General features: G+C 42.5%; 1 protein-coding gene across 1 annotated transcript in view; it reads left to right on the top strand.

Moving 5' to 3' along the window:
• The window catches only part of SFMBT1 (Scm like with four mbt domains 1), a 127,478-nt gene that overhangs the window by 31,969 nt on the left and 75,190 nt on the right, over positions 1 to 20,319 (top strand). The window contains exons 2-4 of the mRNA XM_044301725.1: positions 10,240 to 10,355; positions 13,584 to 13,678; positions 14,083 to 14,323. Of these exons, the coding sequence (XP_044157660.1) occupies positions 10,250 to 10,355; positions 13,584 to 13,678; positions 14,083 to 14,323 (442 nt within the window). The 5' untranslated portion in view covers positions 10,240 to 10,249. The remainder of the gene's footprint in view (positions 1 to 10,239; positions 10,356 to 13,583; positions 13,679 to 14,082; positions 14,324 to 20,319) is intronic.

Raw genomic sequence — 20,319 nt, 5'->3', positions numbered from 1 at the left:
GAGCGTTTTACAGCGCGCACGATCGCGCTGTAAAACGCCTGACGCCCCAAGAAGTACAGGAGCTTCTTTGGGGCGTCTTGTCGCGCGTTCCCGTACATAGACTTCAGCGGGAACGCGCGACAATGGGCGTTCGCTTGTCTCTGTATGCGCGATTGCAAACGCCCGTACAATCGCGCATACAGAGCGTACGTTCAGTACGCTCAGGTCGGAACCCAGCGTCAGGGTTACATTATTTTTGATGGCTTGAATAGGGAGCGACTCTTACAATATATTTACTTCTAGCTGTAATGTAGCCAAAACGAAAAGTGAAAGCAAGCAACCTGTGGCAGGCTGCCCCGACAGTCCTCCCATCACTGTGTAGTCCTGGACTTGTTGATTCACTAGTAAATTATACATCAACCTATTGATTCTTATAAAAAGTGAAAAGCATGAGGAAAAAAAACAAAGATGCTCCTCAGCGGAAGTGTCAAGATTGCAAACCTCGTTCTAGGATGAAAGGAGATTTATTAATGGTTGAATGGAAGATACAACAGGTTAAAAATATACCCAGAAAAAAACCTACCGGTAAATGTGAGCCCTCGGCTGGCCACCTTTGTCAGGGACAGGAACAAAGATCTGTTGACATGGCTGATGTTTGGTGGTCATAGAGACTGCTATACTAATGGGATGCGCAGGTTTTACAAGGTTTTGTGGACAGTTGTAGTTGTGCTTTGTCAGTAATACTACATTAAGACGAGAGCTACATGGCACAAAGCTGCAACAGGATACAGAATGCAGATTTGTCACAGTGACAGTGCAAACCTGTAATGGAGGGGACAATAAAGGGGATGTCCAGCTTTCCCATATTGATGACCTGTCCTCATATTCATGACTTAATTTATCAAAAAAATAAAAATAATAATATATATATTTTAATATAAAAAAAAAATGTCAGGATAGGTCATCAGTTTCCATTTAATGGGCACCCCCGCAGAGACTGTAGCGTTTGTGCAAGCTCGACATTGCAGGGGCGGAGCAGTGAAATTACAGCTGCTCCATCCCATTCACATGATTGGACAGAACAACTCTAATTACAGCGCTCTGCCGCTGCAGTGTCGACAGGGATCAGGTAAATGGTGAAGAACACAGAGCTTGCACAAATGCTGCGTTCTCTTCAAACAGCTGATCGGCTGGGGTGCTGAGAATCAGACCCCCACCCATCTGATATTGATGACCAATCCTGAGGATATGTCTTCAGTATTAAAACAGGTGAACACCTTTAAGGGATCATGCACAAGAACTTATTTTGTTTCCATGTCCGTTCCGTTTTTTTTTGTTTTTTTTTGCAGCCCGTATGCTATGCGGAACCATTGACTTCAATGGGGCTGCAAAGAAAACTTAAATGACTCCATGTGTATTCCGTTTCCATATGTTCGGTACACAAAAAAAAAAAAAAAATTGATATGTCCTATTATTGTCCGCATTACTGACAAGGCTGGGACTGTTCTATTAGGGGCCAGCTGTTACATTCCACAAAATGCACATTGACATCATCCGTATTTTTTTCAGATCCGTGTTTTGCCGACCACAAAATACATAAGTCGTGTGCATGAGCCCTAATGCTGTGAGGGCTAACCGTCCCCATACAAATTACTGTATTCTTGGCCAAACCCACCGAGAATGAGTTTGCGTGTGGCTGAGAGGCTGAGGTATGGATGGCCAACCTGTGTCTCTCCAGCTGTTGTAAAACTACCCTGCTGTAGGCAGCCTAGGCATGCTGGGAGTTGTAGTTTTGCAACAGCTGGAGAGCCTCAGGTTGGCCATCCCTGGTCTAAGGCCTCATGCACATGACATGTATTTTGGATCCGTGTCCAAGCCTAATTTTTGTGGATTGCACACAGACCTATTAATTTCTTTGGGCCTGCAAAAATTCCATGTGCTGTCCGCATCCGCAAATTGTAGAACATGTTCTATTCTTGTCTGGAAGGAAAGAAAACGGTGAAAAGTGAAGGATACACATGGCTGTGCATGAGGCCTAACCCTAAGTTCACACCTGAGCGTTTTACAGCGCGTTCAAACGCGCTGTAAAACGCTCAACACATGAAAACCAATGCTTCCCTATGGGAATGGTTCTCACCTGGGCGTTTTACAGCGCGTACCATCGCGCTGTGAAACGCCCGACGCATAATCAAGTTCTTGAGCTTCTTTGGGGCGTTTTGACGCGCGTTTTGTGGCCATAGGACACTGCAGTCAATCACACAAACGCGCGTCAAACGCGCGTTTACTATTACAAAAACGCGCGTTTGAGAAACGCTCAGGTGTGAAAGCAGCGTCAAGGTTCTGTTTTCAGAATAAGCAGGAACATACAAACATGCCATAAGAAGGCATGTATTCAGCAACCGATCAGTGTAAATGAGAATCTGCTCATAGTTCATACGACTTTTCTTTTTTCCACTGTGGATTGAAAGGGAATCTGTCACCAGTTTCCTGCTGCTAGGTTTAAACCGCTCCAGCGCATGCCAGTGAGTCCGCGTATTCATGAGCTCACGGCTCTCCTCGCCCACCTGCTTCTGATTGACAGGTTTTTTCCATATGAATCAGCAGCAGGTGGGGGGGAAAGCAAGGAGCTCATGAATATCAGGACTCGTTCACCATGTGCTGGAGCTGTTCAGTACAAGATTTTAGCAAAATGGATGAGTCATTTAAACTGAGTGACCCTGCATTTTGCTAAGGGGACCCACTAGTTTATGTTGCCCTTAGTTAGGACACCATAAAACTAGTGACATATTACCTTTAAAAAAAAATAAAAAATGTTACATGCCACTTCTTGACTCACGTTCTGTGCAAACTCTGTGTGGAAACCACCGGGCTAATCCATGTGCGCATCCGCATCATAGCAAACTGCTAATTCTTGGCAGAAATCTGAGGGTTTACCGCAGATTACGCTTCAAATACAGATCCGATTATTTTATTTTTATTTTTTACCTGTGTCTCAACCATTTGAAAACTGGTAGCAAAGTTGTGTGGTCACGCTAAGGTGTACTAGTTTATGTATGTCATATGCAATATGTTGCAGAAACAAAAACGGGTGAAAACGAAAGTGAAACTTATTTTGTGCAAAATTACATTATTTGCCTTTCTGACCTATAAGCTTCCTTATCAATTAGGGGATGATGTTAGCAAACATTTTTTTAATTTTAAAAAAGGCAAGAAGACTAGTATTACCCTGTGACTAGAGCTTAAATTCTGAGGGGGTCACTTATTAGGCGTTCTTGTTTGGACAGTGGACCACAGGAGTGGGGGTTATAAAGAATGCAGAATGAGGCGGTCACAGAGTGGGATCTCAGAAAGCACCAGTGTAATTTGTATACGTGCACTGACGAGGAATATGGAGGAGAGCAGAGCTGCTGCAGTACACTGCCAGTTGAATTAAGCAGTCCAGTTGCAACAGAGGTTATGGAAATCAAGGTCTTCAATACCATTATGTAGAGGTGACTCCACTAAAAGACATTTTCAAGTTTAGCTTAACCCCTTTTTGCATTTGGACACATACATTTGTGTGCAATATGCAGGAAAAGACATTTGGACATACTGCAGCTGTGTCCATGGGGGCTGCCTGCGGGAGAGAGTCCATGATGGACAGTCCCACTCCTGATTTAAAGAGGACTTGGCACCTCCCATGACATGTCTGTTTTAGTAACTACTTGCATCCCCCATGTGATTACAGGTTGTCTTTCTGCTTTTTAAAGGGGTTATGTCCATGGCATTCTCTTTGAAACAAAGCTAAAACCATCCCTGTACCTCACATGGATCCAGAGATTTTCCCATTCATTGATTTCAAGCTGGCAGCGCAGGCGGTGTGTCCTGTCTGCTGGAGCTGGTGGCAGTTAAAGAACTGAGCATGTGCATCTACCTCGGTGGGGTGGACAGAGAAATTAGAAAAGGAGCAAACAGCAGGTGGCGCTATACAGATAGATTTCATTGAATAACCCAGCGGCTATAATACATTTTTAATTACACGCAGTTACAGAAGTATTCAGACCCAGGTGTTCCAAATTTAATATAACTTAAAGTCCGACACTAACAAATGCCGGGCCCCTCACACTGATTATACTTAGCTGACTCCCTGCGTCACTCCTGGTCCCTGCACCGCTGTTGTTGCTGCTTCTCCCCGAAGGTAGCCAATGGCAGGCAGCGATGGGGACAAGCCTCCCTAGCATTGCGGGTGATGCTAGAGAGGCTCGTCCCCATTTGGCTGTCTCCGCAGCGGCGGTGCACAGAGCGGAGAGTCAGGTAAGTAGAATCATTGTGAGGGGCCCGGACATATGGAGTGCATTTGTTAGTGTCGGATAAGGCTCCATTCACACGTCCGCAACCTGTTTTGCGGATACACGGAGTCACGGATCCGCAAAACACGGAAATCGGCAATGTGCGTTCCGCATTTTGCGGACCGCACATTGCCGACACTAATAGAATATGCCTGTTCTTGTCCGCAATTGTGGACAAGAATAGGACATGTTCTATTTTTTTGCGGAAACGGAAGCACGGATGCGGAAGTGCGGATCCGCAAATGTGGATGCGGACAGCACATTCCGGCCCCATTGAAAATGAATGGGTCTGCACCCGTTCCGCAAAATTGCGGAACAGATGCAGATCCATTTTGCGGACGTGTGAATGGACCCTAACCCCTTTAACTATATGGACTCAAATTGTGGATTAGAAAGGCAAACATGGCTCTTTATCCTTATCTTGTTAATTCAATTGGGAATGAATACAGGAGCAGCACAAGAGAAGTCAGGTGGATACTGGAGAGTGTTAGGCCGGCTGAGTGGTAAGCAGTAGATCATAATGACCGCTCAAAAACTGGCATTTGCTTTATCACCTCTCTGTAAGCTATGGCTGCCACTTTAGGGATCTGAAAGGAAATGTGTCATCAGAAATCACATTTTTATGTTTAACATATTTTTAAAGTTTTTTTTTTTTATGTAATCTTTTAATTTTCCATGTCATTATATTTAAACACAAACCATAAAATCTTGCTGTTTTCGCACTGGCCACTAATAGCTTAATTATATGCGCCACTTCTTGGTCTGTACAGTCCAATTTACGGCAGTTACCTGCTTATCTGTCATTGTAATCCTGCTTGTAATGATATCACCTCTGTGTGTAGATAAGACAGGATCCTCCATTCATAATAGGTGATTGTCAAAGCTTAACTATTCCTTCCTTGTACAATGACCTCTGCACAGGTCACACAGCATGGCTATAAAACTCTCCCATAGAAGTCAGTGAGGTCCTCTCCAGACCATTATGTCTATGGACCGTGTGGCTGCTGTAAAGCAATTTTCTTAATGCTTTCTAAATGCTGTTAAGAACAGCTTAGGCAAGATGGCCGCCCCCATAATCTTGTTCAGTAAATAGAATAAAAAAATCTGTAATAAGAAAATAAAAAAAAGGATATGTGTCATTATCTGGTTTTAACTGTCAGAAAACTATTTTGGTGACTCATTTTCTCCTAATACCATGGAATTTGGAGCAACTACTTGGGGTCCATTCACATGTCCGTATGTGTTTTGTGGATCCGCAAATTCGCATTTAGTGGACCGCACATCGCCGGCACTCTCATGGAAAATGCCTTTTCTTGTCCGCAATTGCGTACAAGAATAGGACATGTTCTATTTTTTTTTTTGCGGAAAGAAAGTGCGGATCCGGAAGTTCAGATGCGGACAGCACATTCCGGCCCCATTGAAAATGAATGGGTCCGCACCTGTTCCACAAAATTGAGGAACGGATGCAGACCCATTTTGTGGACCTGTGCAGAACTGGGGCTGTGTCCTTTTGTTGTCATGAAGACAACACCTGTCTATATCCTAATTTCCTCTGCTTGCCACCTCCTGCACTCTTTGTATTGCATGGATGGCTATTCATCTGAATAGATACCATATAGTACTATATTTTAATGGGATGGATGCAGCTTCCCCTGACAAAATAAGCTGTTTCTAGGGGCGCCAGGAGCTGTGCCCACAGAGATCAGCGGGGTGCCTTTATTTTGAAAGGAGTTATCTCTCATGATGCAACCCCTCGAAGACTTGGTTATTCCCATCTCGTAAAAACATAGCACTTTGCTGGGATTTGCTGTCACTTTGTGATCAGTGGGGACTGTATTCTGGGACAGCTGCCAGTCCTTAGATGTTAATAATGGTGGTGTTTTTCCCTACACAGAGTGCCGTGCGATCATTATCATGTGTGACATTATAATTGACAGCACAGCAGGGCTGTCTGCTGCCTGTGATTAGTGTGAGCGAAGCGAGCTTTGGATCATAGATCCGAAGTCACTACAATAAAAACTTAGTTTGAATGCTGTACGGAGATCCGTCTCTATACTGCATTCAAATGTATGGGCTCCGCGGAGGTGCAATTCATTATCTCCAAGACTTAGGTGAAAAACTTCAGACTTCGATTTTTCAACTTGAAAACAATTTTAATGCTGTAAGGAGACAGATCTTCTTACAGCATTCAAACTAAGTTTTGACTGAAGCGACTTTAGATTTATGATCCGAAGCTCGCTTCGCCCAACACTACCTGTGATATGTATTGCAAAGAGTATTGAGTTCCGTCACAACGCTTCAGTTTTGTCCTAATGCATTCTGAATGGAAAGCATTTTGTTCAGTATGCATCAGGATGTCTTTAGTTCAGTCACTCTTACGGTATTTGGCCTGGGAAAATACCGCAGCACATTAATTTCCATTAAAATGTATTAATGCCGATCCGGTCCGCGCATGCGCAGACCTTTAAAAATGCGAATAAATACTGGATCCTTTTTTCCGGATGACACCGGAGAGACGGATCCAGTGTTTTAATGCATTTGTCAGCCGGATCCGGAAACAAATGCTATCCGTTTGCATACAGATTTCCAGGTCCGGCAGGCAGTTCCGGCAACGGAACTGCCTGCCAGAATCCAACAACGCAAGTGTGAAAGTAGCCTTAGCCTATGGGGATGAAAACATTCCACAGTGGAACAGAATGCAGATAAAGTTTTGTTCCGGATTCCCTGTAGCTGATTGTCTCCATTAATTTCAGTGGGGAATTAATCGGCACAGAAATCCTCAACATTAGGGTCCATTCACACGTCCCCGAACTTCCGGTCCGCAGCTCCACAGAAGATAGAACATGTCCTATTCTTGTCCGCAGCTGCGGACAAGAATAGGCATTTCTATAGCGGGTGCCGGCCGGGTGTGTTGCGGATACGCAACACACCACGGACGTGTAAATAGACCCTTAGTCACACACAAAAAACGCAACTTTGAAAAATGCGCAACTGCGGATTTTTTTTTTTGCTGAAAATTCTGCAAAGGGTGAAGGAACCATAAGAATTAAATAAAACTTTGTTAAACATGCTTACCCTTTTTCAATTGAAAAAAAAATGCTTTTCAACAAAAACTGAAAAATAAAAATCCCTCCACATATCATGTATCGCCACATCTGTAAGAACCCAAACTATACAATTAGCTAGTAATTTATCCTGCATAGCGAGCAGCATAAAAAAACTGAGTTCAAAAAGTTCATGTGAAATGTAGAGCAGATAACCAGTGGCACTACACCAAACCTAAAATTATCAGGATGCGACTGCCGTGGATTGGTGCCTCACGGAGGTGCTCAGCTTGTAGCTGCAGTGAGCATATATAATAAAAGGAAGAAGAGAACAAAACGAGCGGCACTCACTGATGATAGGCAGGTAACTTTATTCCATGGCAGGAGGGGGGTGCAAGGGTTGCAGATACAGCAGCAAGTAAGCGACAGCCATTTCGCGCGTATATGCGCTTCTTCTGGCTTTCCATCACTGAAGGGGTCACGGCACCTTATATAGTGCACAGGAAGCCGCGTCATCGCAGTAATTTGCTTAATTACTAAATAATCAACACCTGGCCTCTCAAAAGGGAGGGCAGGGATTTCAATCTAGCTGGACCTCTTCAATGATGTAATGTGCATATATGAAAATACATAAACCAATAATGGATGGAAAGCCAGAAGAAGCGCATATACGCGCGAAACGGCTGTCGCTTACTTGCTGCTGTATCTGCAACCCTTGCACCCCCCTCCTGCCATGGAATAAAGTTACCTGCCTATCATCGGTGAGTGCCGCTCGTTTTGTTCTCTTCTTTCTTTTATTATTAAAAAAACGGAGGTTTCCATTTTTTTTCTTGTGTGCTACCAAAAAAACACTGATTAAGAGCTTAAAAAATACCATGTACCCCAAAAAGATACCAATGAAAACTGCAAGTCGTCTTGCAAAAATTCTCCATAAAAAGTAAAAAAAAAGTTATGGTCTTTATTGAGGGAAAACTAGTAAAACCTTTTATATTTTATATTCGGTATTGCTGTAATTGTACTGAAAACAAAATTATGTCACTTTTGCTGCAAAGTGAATGTTGCAGAATTTGCAGCATAAAAATTTACATTGTTTATTGTTTTTCTGATTATGTGGCAAACATAACTGATGTGTGTGCTGACCTACTGCCGTCTTTGCATCAAGTACAGTTCCATTGCGTTGGCCCTGTCTACCAGTGGCAGTGCCTTGCTTAGGCTACTTTCACACTTGCGGCAGGACGGATCCGACAGGCTGTTCACCATGTCGGATCCGTCCTGCGGCTATTTCGCCGTGCCGCCGGACCGCCGCTCCGTCCCTATTGACTATAATGGGGACGGGGGCGGAGCTCCGGCACAGCACGGCGGTGCACGGCGAAAGCCGCCGGACTAAAAAGCCTGACATGCAGTAATTTTAGTCTGGCGGCCTTTCGCCGTGCACCGCCGGAGCTCCGCCCCGTCCCCATTATAGTCAATGGGGACGGAGCGGCGGTCTGGCGGCACGGCGAAATAGCCGCAGGACGGATCAGACATGGTGAACAGCCTGTCGGATCCGTTCTGCCGCAAGTGTGAAAGTAGCCTTAGGGTACTTTCACACTTACGTTTTTCTTTTCCGGCATAGAGTTCCGTCCTAGGGGCTCAATACTGGAAAAGAACTGATCAGGCATATCCCCGTGCATTCTGAATGGAGAGCAATCTGTTCAGGATGCATCAGGATGTCTTCAGTTCAGTCTTTTTGACTGATCAGGATGGAGATAATACCGCAGCATGCTACGGTTTTATCTCCGGCCCAAAAAAATGAAGACTTGCCTGAATGCCGGCATTTTTTCCCCCATAGGAATGTATTAGTGCCGGATACCGACGGACCCGTTATTGCAATGCATTTGTAAGACTGATTAGGATCCTGATCAGTCTTAAAATGCAATCCGTTGGTATACGTTTTTCTGGAACTGGCAGGCAGTTCCAGCTGCCGGATTCCTCTGCCACAAGTGTGAAAGTAGCCTCAGGCTACTTTCACAATACCGGAGAATACCGTTTTGTCCCTATTCATTTTCAATGGGAACAAAACTGAACAGAATGGAATTCACAAATGCATTCTGTTCCGTTTGGTTGCGTTCCCATACCGGAGAGAAAAGTGTTTTGTCTGCATTGGCGCCACCAGCCAACATTATGACCATGCCTACCATTTTGCTGACCCCGCCCATTGGGCTTGGCCACAACTTTTACCGCTTTGGCTCCACCTGCAACACAGGGCCACATCTGCGATTTTTCTAGGGCCATTTTGAGTTCAATGCTCCGCCTCTGCTGGGATTGGAGCCTCACTAATCACAAAGTGACGTGCCTTCACTTTATAACAGGGATCAGCAAACTTCGGCACGCCAGCTGCTGTGAAACTACAACTCCCAGCAAATAAACTTGGCTGTTCTACTCTCATAGAAGTGAATGGAGAATTCTGAGAATTGGAGTTTCAGAGCAGCTGGAGTGCCGGAGGTTGCTGATCCCTGCTTTATAATATGGGGGTAGTGCATTGTATCCGTGCAAGTTATCCATGCATATTACATCTGTTCTTTGGTGCTGACCAATATGCATATACCCGAAGGATTGCCAGGACCAGTATTTTTTGCTGTATATCTGAAGCATACAGGATCTTCTCCTGCTGATCATCTAAGTGGTTAAATAGCTATGGTAAGACAGGGGAGTGACAAAGGGTGAGTTCATTATGTACAGGAAGGACGTGGGGTATAAACAATTTCTGACAGAGACGCAATAGAAGATGGATGTGTTACTACAACAAATGGCGGTGGACTGTGGGGCACTGACTTGCTTGTTCAATCATTTATTTCTGTCAGGCTCAATTCTAAAGAGTAAGGTGTACTATATTGTTTCTGTTTTAGGGTTGGTTGAATGGGAACTCTGAGTGCTGGCCTGATGTCACAGACACCGCTTGCAAATCCCACCGGTGGTCCCCCTACTGAGATGATCGCCCAGGGAAAAAAACATGAAGATACAAGTATGTGACAATCCTGACGCCTTTTAACCAACATTTTTGTTTTGTTTTCTTAACTGTAATTTTACCTTGAATCCATGTGAAATTGCCACTTCGGCGATACATGTATGTGTCTGTGCAGCCAATCCTTTGTCGGACAATACAGAAAATATGATGTAATCTGGCATATGGTCTGAGTGAAAACTATGAGAAATTTAAAGTTCAGTGTTGCAAAGGTTTGATGCAAGCCATTTGTTTGTTCAGTGCTTCTCACTGTCTCCATGGCGACAGACTACATTTAAAGTTTCATTCATAAAAAAAAATATTGTAATGTGTAGGGGCAGTAATATTGACAATTTTTTCAATATACTTTAATTACTGAAATTGTAAATTTCTATTACCAAAAATAGCTCTAAAGTGGCCCATTTTTTGCCTTAGCAACACTCCCCATCTTCTGTTTACTGAACTGTGGAGACATTACAAAAAAAGAAAAACTAATAATAAAGTTACACTTCTAAAAGAACCTGTCACCACAAAATGCAGTGCAAATTATAGGCAGCATGTTATAGAGCAGGAGTAGCCGAGCAGATTAATATATATTTCTGTGGGAAGGAATTCAGTAAAACACGTAGGGGGTCATTTACTGTTCTGAAATACGACTAAATTTAAGTGTATTTCAGGCGCAGATTGTTGTGCAATGGTTAACTCCCCACTCACGCCAGGTCTAAAATTGTGGGCGGGAAAGGAGCGGGCCGCAGTCCCATCTCATTCGCCATTATCTATGCCTGTTTTAGGCATAGAAAATGGTCTAAATGTGAGACAGCTCGGAAGCTGTCTTAACTTTGGCACATCTAGCGCCAGTTCGAAATGTATGGAGAGTTCTGCGCCTCTTCATAACTTCAGCGGAACCACCGCCAGCAAAACGCCGGTCTTAATAAATATGCCCAATAATGTATACAAAAAGCTGAGATATACAGTACAGACCAAATGTTTGGACACACCTTCTCATTCAAAGAGTTTTCTTTATTTTCATGACTATGAAGGCATCAAAACTATGAATTAACACATGTGGAATTATATACATAACAAAAAAGTGTGAAACAACTGAAAATATGTCACATTCTAGGTTCTTCAAAGTAGCCACCTTTTGCTTTGATTACTGCTTTGCACACTCTTGGCATTCTCTTGATGAGCTTCAAGAGGTAGTCACCTGAAATGGTCTTTCAACAGTCTTGAAGGAGTTCCCAGAGATGCTTAGCACTTGTTGGCCCTTTTGCCTTCACTCTGCGGTCTAGCTCACCCCAAACCATCTCGATTGGGTTCAGGTCCGGTGACTGTGGAGGCCAGGTCATCTGGCGCAGCACCCCATCACTCTCCTTCATGGTCAAATAAGCCTTACTTTCAAAGTTTTCCCAATTTTTCGGCTGACTGACTGACCTTCATTTCTTAAAGTAATGATGGCCACTCGTTTTTATTTACTTAGCTGCTTTTTTCTTGCCATAATACAAATTCTAACAGTCTATTCAGTAGGACTATCAGCTGTGTATCCACCTGACTTCTCCTCAACGCAACTGATTGATCCAACCCCATTTATAAGGCAAGAAATCCCACTTATTAAACCTGACAGGGCACACCTATGAAGTGAAAACCATTTCAGGGGACTACCTCTTGAAGCTCATCAAGAGAATGCCAAGAGTGTGCAAAGCAGTAATCAAAGCAAAAGGTGGCTACTTTGAAGAACCTAGAATATTACATATTTTCAGTTGTTTCACACTTGTTTGTTATGTATATAATTCCATATGTGTTAATTCATAGTTTTGATGCCTTCAGTGTGAATCTACAATTTTCATAGTCATGAAAATAAAGAAAACTCTTTAAATGAGAAGGTGTCCAAACTTTTGGTCTGTACTGTAAATGTATAAATTACAAGCTTTACTGTATCTTTTCCCATAAAACTGTACATCAGTCTGCTCAGCTCCTCCTGCGCTAGAACATGCTGCCTGCAGATTGCACTGCACTTTAAAGGGGAATCATGATTCTCTGATGTCATATACAAGTGAGCAGATCACTGAGTTTCTGATAGAATGAGCTGTATAGGACGCTCAAACCCTTTTGGAACTGAGATTTTTCTATTGACATTCTGACACCAAATTAGAATAAAAGGACTATTCGGATCAAGGACAGCGTGTTCAGATCGTTGTGCAAGATTATCAGGAACAGAAATTTTTGAACAGTGCCAAAGTGTCTTAATATGTACACTACAAAATGGCAAGAAACAAATAAAGGGAGGTTCACATATAGTGAGTATGTTGAGATCAAATGTGTTAGGAATATAGTGAGTCCTCACCAGCTTGTGTTGTGCTAGATTAGGCACAACACTAATGGCGATCCATTAGTGAAGAGTAGACGGCGCTGCCAGTGTGGTCAGGATCCACTCAGTAACGTCCAACCTTAAGGAGGAGAACAGTATGGAGAAAATCACTGGACAAGTCTTAGTTAGGCCTGGGAGATAGCTGGAAAAAAAATAGGAGCCAACGATCCACAATTTATACCTGAAAGAAACCAAAGTCCAGCAATGTCACATCTTGACCTCATGTATCTAATGAGGGTTTGATCTTCAACCCTCCCTAGTCCGTCCTGTAGTAGAGTTGCTACATACAGGACTGATAGTGACTGATGCAACAGTAAGCTAACCTTCGACGTGAACACTATGATGAACAGTATACAAATAATACTAATATATGAAAAGTGTCCGAATTCACTTGTTTTATTTATGAAAACTGTTTTTTGTCTTTTATTTATTTTTATTGTTCTGACACCAGTTGTGTGCCATATTCCTTAAACTTCTTCAGGCATATAGAAGTATTGGAAATACCCAGTAGTAAATGGCTGCCATAAGTGGTCTTGCATGCTAAATATTCCTTAAACTTTTCATGTGCACGTCACACGTTTGTAAAAAATTTGTGCTGCTTATTTATCCTGAACAATTTGTCCACATAACATTATTATATATAATCTAACTTAAGTCATGACTGCATACTTGCTGGATACTTAGCCTTAGTATATCCTTATATAAATGAATCTATGTCCACATCTGCGTTACAGTATTCCGGGAGTCTGTACTGGAAGAGGAGCATACTACCGAAATTACTATTTCTCTTTATTCCCCTTTAAAGGCTTTAAAGTTTGTGTGTCAGGAACCAAAATAAAAAAAATCCTATTTGTCTTTTTTCTTTTCTTGTTTTGGCAAAGATGCAGACTCCAGTCTTGAGGAGGCAGAATTTAACTGGGAGGAGTATCTGGAAGAGACGGGGAGTACAACAGCTCCTCACAGCTTTTTCAAACATGTGAGTTATTGAAAATCTGCCTCATAATTTCATGGACGTATTCCAATGTGTTTAATATCATCATACTTCACACAGAGACCTGGATCATTCGATCAAAACATGTCTAGACAAAGTGCAAAATTTAGCAGTTCTCATTTCATATACCGTGCAGTGTCAGAATGTTTTACATTATACTTCAATTCTTTTTGTATGCTCCAGTTTCCCCATGGCAATAAGGCTTGGAATCACTACCTAAAATATTTCTTTAGCTACTTAATCCCAATCTTATTACCAAAAATATTTTGTTGCCCACAGCTAGCCAGGTAGGGGAGGTTATGCATTTTTTAATTACTCTTTGTTATACTATGCATACTATAAAGAATGATTCAATTCTAGTTCACATCCTATGTCCTGTATCTGGACAGGTCGACACCTCCATGCAGACTGGTTTGTCCCCAGGAATGAAATTAGAGGTCCCGCTTGGGACAGACCCCCAGTCTTACTGGATTGCAAGTATCATCACTACTTGTGGCAAATTGCTGCTTCTGAGATATGACGGATGTGGAGAAGATCGATCTGCAGACTTCTGGTGTGATATTGTGACTTCTGACCTTCATTCCATTGGCTGGGCCCAGCAGAACAAGAAGACCCTTAGACCCCCTGAAAGTAAGATACAACCTTGATAGGATAGTTTAAAGGGGTTTTTGCAGTTCTTTTAAACTGATGACCTATCCTGTGGATATATCATGCCAGGTGCTCTCGCTGGCACACCCTGCGAGTCCAGTGTGTGAAACTCACTGGTGTGAAGGGGGCCTTAGGCCCCTTTTACACGGGCGAGTTTTCTGCGCGGGTGCAATGCGTGAGGTAAACGCATTGCACCCGCACTGAATCCGGACCTATTAATTTCTATGGAGCTGTGCACATGAGCCGTGATTTTTACGCATCACTTGTGCGTTGCGTGAAAATCGCCGCATGCTCTATATTGTGTGTTTTTCACGCAACGGAGGCCCCTTAGAAGTGAATGGGGCTGCGTGAAAATCGCAAGCAAGCAAGTGCGGATGCGGTGCGATTTTCACGCATGGATTCTAGGTGACTATCGGGATGGGGACCCGATCATTATTATTTTCTTAATACAGAATGCTTAGTAAAATAGGGCTGGAGGGGTTAAAAAAATAAATAAAATAAAATTAAACTTGTCCACTTGTTCACGCAGCCCGGCTTGTCTTCTTTCTTTTTCTTCGATGACCTGGGAGTAAAAGGACCTTTGGTGACGTCATTGCTCTCCTCACATGGTCCATCATCATGACGTCAACAAAGGTCCTTTTCCTCCCAAGTCATCAAAGAAGAAGAAATAAGACAAGCCGGACTGCGCGAACAAGTGGATGAGGCGAGTTAAATTTTTTTACTTAATTTTTTTTAACCCCTCCATCCCTATTTTACTAAGCATTCTGTATTAAGAATGCTATTATTTTCCCTTATAAGCATATTATAAGGGAAAATAATAAAATTTACACAACACCTAACCCAAACCCGAACTTCTGTGAAGAAGTTCGAGTCTGGGTACCAAACATGCCGATTTTTCTCACGCGTGTGCAAAACGCATTTAAACGCGTTACACTCGCGCTGAAAAATCAGGCATTTTCCCGCGATGCATCCTATCCGGCCCTCACATGCGACACCGGTGAAAGAGGCCTTAGTCTTTGGCAAGATTTGCGGTTTATGAATGGCAAATGTTGGGGCCCGCTTGGGTGGTGAGCAGGCACCATAGCTGGTCGATATCTACTCTTTTGCAACTGATCGCAGAAATTCAACCTCTCAGATGCCAGATGCCATTTTCAATTGTGACCACAGCATTTGAATGGTAATTTTAAGGGAGGGAGCTCCCTGAAAAGTGTTAAGAAAAAAAAAAAAAAACATTAAACATCATGTATCACCACATCGAAAAATATGAGTTATTAAATTTTTTAGCCCATATGGTAAATGTGATAATGGAAGAAAAAAATGCCCTGCAAAAACAGGGGCCTCACACAACTCTGTAGATAAGACTATGAAAAAGTTATGGGTGTTAGAATATGTTAATTAACTTTTGTTAATTTAAAAACTATATGAATTTTTGGTATTGCTGTAATTGTACTAACCCACAGAATAATGGTGAACACCGTAAATGCAAAACCTGTTAAATGCTAAAAGTTTTGGCTCTTGAACGGCAGGGAGGAAAAACGAAAATGTAAAAATAATTGGCCCAGTCCTTTAAAGAGGTTTTACCATCTCAGACAATGGGACCCGCACCTTACAATGAGAACAATTGGGCACAGGGTTTTCTGTCTGAATGTGCACTCCCTAGAGTAAGCCTGCTTGTAGCAAAACTATGCCTTTGGCAAGGAGAAAATGTTAATGTTGCAGACTGAGGCGGCCTCTGTTCAACAGGGTAGGCTACTTTTGGCTTTTCGTTTGTGAGATCCGTTCAGGGCTCTCACACGCGGTTCAAAACGGATCAGTTTTGCCCTAATGCATTTTGAATAGAAAAAGATCCGCTCAGAATGCATCAGTTTGCCTCCGTTCAGTCTCCATTCTGCTTTGGAGGCGGACACCAAAACGCTGCTTGCAGCGTTTTGGTGTCAGTCTGACGAAACTGAGACAAACGATAGAAAACGGATGCGTCCTCTATTGACTTTCAATGGTGTTCAAGATGGATCTGTCTTGGCTATGTTAAAGATAATACAAACGGATGCAGATGTTTGTATTATCTGAACAGATCTGTCTGTGCAGATCCATGACAGATCCGCACCAAACGCGAGTGTTAAAGTAGCCTTAGCTGGTTGTTATCACCTTCTGATTTTAGGTTATAACCGAAGGTGGCCCTGTGGTTAGCAATGTGGCCTTCCAGAGTTGGGCAGGCATCTGAGAACCCCAGTGCACACTAACTCTTACACATACAATTGTCTTCCATAATGAAAAAAAATCTGAATAATAGCAAAGAAATGTCAGTTAAATAAGCTAAAAGGTTAAAAAAAAGACCCTTCCGTTAAAAAGGGGTATTTTTTAAACTCTGTATTTATTTAAACAAAATATAAAGAAAAACATTTTTTTAAAGAATTGCTTGCTTTTTCATTTTGGTAGTACAATGCCATTGAAAATTAAATACAAAATGTTGCCGTTCTGTAGCAGTCAGCTCAGAGAGCGAAAACTCCCATACAGATTGGTAATCTATTGTCAGTTTGCTGCTTCTGTGAAGCGAGGGTGATTATCTGCAAGTAAAATCGTAAATGTACAGTAGTATTGGGATAACTCTTAACCTTACATTATTTCGCATACAGGATCACTCCAGTGATCAATGGCGAAATAATCTCTATAGTCAAACCGCAGTAGGTGAGGAAGTAATTTGGCAGGAGTGAGAGAAGAAGGGGAATAGAGTAGTTGTTAAGGGGTAGCTAGGTTTTGCCATGTGTATAACACCCCTTTTTTATAGGGGGTGAATTGCCAAGCCCGGTTGGGGTTTGCCAGGGGTTTTCCAGAGATTAGATATCTCAGATGGAGAGAGAAGCAGAGAAGCTATGTTCACACCTAGTTTGTTAGTTTGACCCTAAGTTCACACCTGAGCGTTTTACAGCGTGTTCCTACGTGCTGTAAAACGCTCAACAAGGAGAAACCAATGCTTCCCTATGGGAATGGTTCTCACCTGGGCGTTTTACAGCGCGTACGATCGTGCTTTAAAACGCCCGACGCTCAAACAAGTTCTTGAGCTTTTTGGGGCGTTTGTCGCGCGTTCCCGCACATAGATATTCGGGAACGCGTGACAATGTGTGGACGCCTGTGTCTGTATGCGCGATTGTAAACGCCCGTACAATCGCGCATACAGAGCGCTCGTTTCAGAACGCTCAGGTCTGAACCCAGGGTTGAGCACTTCTATGTGCAGGCGTAGTTGGATCGCTCTGTAATACATTGTGATATCTGGAAGACCAAAGCCACCCATACTCTTAGGCAAAGTCAGGAGTTTATAAGATAATCGTGGGCGGGAATTTTTCCAAACAAATGCTGAAAAGAGTTTCTTGATTGAGGCCAAAAAGCTAGATGGGACATGTATCGGGGCAGTTTGCATAATATATAGTAGTTTTGGGGTCATGAAGGTTTTCAATAAGTTTTCACACCCTATCCAAGACATGAACGGGATACCTAAATTGTTTAGTTGTTGTGTAATCTCTTTTAATAGAGGGGGGATAATTTAGCTGGAACAAGGTCTCTGTCTTGGGAGCTATTTTAATTCCTAGGTAGGACATGTGTTATTTTGATCCCTAACGCCGAACATTTTGGGAAATTAATCTTGAAGTTCAACAATGAGCCAAACCTGTCAAATAGATTCAGAAGGGCCGGGAATGCACTGACCAGGTCCGTAAGGAAGAGTAGCATATCGTCTGCAAATGCAGCAACCGTATGAGTAAAGTTCATGATAGTCAGCCCTTGAATAGCCGTAACTTGCCTAATGGTTTGAGTTAGAGTCTCTAGTCATAAAATAAAAAGGGAAGGGGATAGGGGGCATCCCTGTCTTGTGACATTGTGGATGTTGAAAGTAGGAAGAGAGAGAATACCATTTACTTGGACCCTAGTGTAAGGAGAAGAATATAAGGACATAACCGCTCTGATAAACGGAATTGGAAAGCCACATTTTTGCAGTGTCAGCTCCATGAACCTCCAGTCAACCCTATAAAACGCCTTTTCGGCATCTGTGCTAAGGAGCGTTAGACCTGTTCCAGTACGGTTGGCATACTCTATGGCCTGTATAACCCTGAAGGTACTGTCTCTACCTTCCCTTCCTTTAACAAAGCCTGTTTGTTCTGGAGAGATTATTTTTTGAAGCAGTGGGGCGATATGCGATGCCAGGACTTTGGCCCAAAGTTTGGTATCTGCATTTAAAAGTGATATTTGCCTGTAGCTGGTTGTTGCTTCAGGGTCTTTACCCGGTTTAGGCAGTACAACTATGTGTGCTTCTAATGATTGTTTAGCTGGGGGTGATCCTTCCCAGAGTGCATTGAAATATAGTTCAATGCAAAAGCCCAATACGGGAAAAAATCTTTTATAATATGAGATAGCCAAACTGTCTGGGCCGGGGCTCTTACCAGAGGGTGTGGAATATAGCGCTGATTTAATTTCATCTAAATGAATTGGGGCTATGAGGGCTTCAGTGTCTTCGTCACTTAAGGAGGGAAACTGTAAGGAGTCTAGGAATTTTTTAATAAGTGAGGATCTTTTTGTGAGGTCTTCTTGAGATTCCTCTTTTCTCAAAGTATATAGGGAGTGATAATACGTGGAGAAAGGGGAAGCAATATCTGACATGTCGGTTAGTATGTTGCCGTTTTGATCGCTTTTATGTGGGTTTGTTCTATTCTTTTCTTTATTAGGGCAGACATAATCTTATTCCCTTGTTCGCCATGTGCGTACTGTTTGTTTTACCCGCATATACGGTAAGCTTTAGCTGCACTAATATTCAGTAAATCCTTAAGGAAGTTGCATAATTTTGTTAGTTCTCCGTGGTCTCGCAATGCAAAAGATCGTTTGAGTGTTTTCTCCAATTTGGCTATATTTTGGAGGAGTGCAGTAATTTGAGATGAGCGTTGTTTCTTCAAAAAGGAACCGAATGCTATGAACTCACCCCTGATCACAGCTTTATGGGCAACCCATATAGATGACTTTTGTGTCTGAGGGGATGCATTTTCTGCGAAATACCTATGTAGTTTCTCAGAAAATGCTTGTACCGTATCAGAGGAGTCTAAGAGAGTGGGATTGAGTTTCCACGTCCACATCCTTTCAGGTAACTCAGGGAATTCTAGAATAAATGTAATGGGAGCATTGTCCGATATTGTGATTACAGTGTATGTCAGTTTTCACCACCAGAGGGAGACATCCACTGCTAATTAAAAAGTAGTCCAATCTTTGGTAAGATTTGTGGGCATTGGAATAGAAGGTGTAATCTCTGACATTTGCATTGAGGGTGCGCCAGACATCACACAGGTGAAGATCTTGTAATTGACGGTGGATTCCCCTTAAGGCTTTGTAGGGGAGAGCTGATTTCTGAGAGGATGAATCCACAACAGGATTCAATGCAAGATTAAGGTCTCCGCCCAAAATAACAAGACCTGAGGCAAATTGAGAGATTTTGCATAGTGTCTCTCTCAGCCATTTCAGTGTGTTATTATTAGGGGTGTAGAGGTTACATATGGTAAGTTCCTTACTGTCAATTTGGGCTTCAAGCAAGATATATCTCCCTTCTGGATCGATAAGCTTGTCTGACAATGAAAAGAGAACATTTTTATGAAGGCGAATGCTGACACCCCTAGATGCCAATCTTGGCACACGTGGTACCATTTCTGATAGTGGGAGTGAGAGAGATTGGGAATATCGCCTTTTTTTTTTTTTTTTTTTTTTTATGTGTTTCTTGTAACAGAACAATGTCAGCTTTGGTCTTTCTCAACACTTTGAAAACATGACTTCTATTAAGTGGTGAGTTAACTCCTTTTACATTAAAGGAGGCAAAGCCAATATGTAGCTTAGCCATAGTAGGTTACATGGGTATTATCAGATACATTAGGCCTCATTCCCACGAACAAACCAATAACAATGAATAATACAGGTAACAGTATAATACCAAATAAATGTGGTGTTGTATA

This window comes from Bufo gargarizans, chromosome 7 (genome assembly GCF_014858855.1).
Source record: "Bufo gargarizans isolate SCDJY-AF-19 chromosome 7, ASM1485885v1, whole genome shotgun sequence".
NCBI classification, from domain to species: Eukaryota; Metazoa; Chordata; class Amphibia; order Anura; family Bufonidae; genus Bufo; species Bufo gargarizans.
This window is presented reverse-complemented; position numbering and strand designations above follow the sequence as displayed.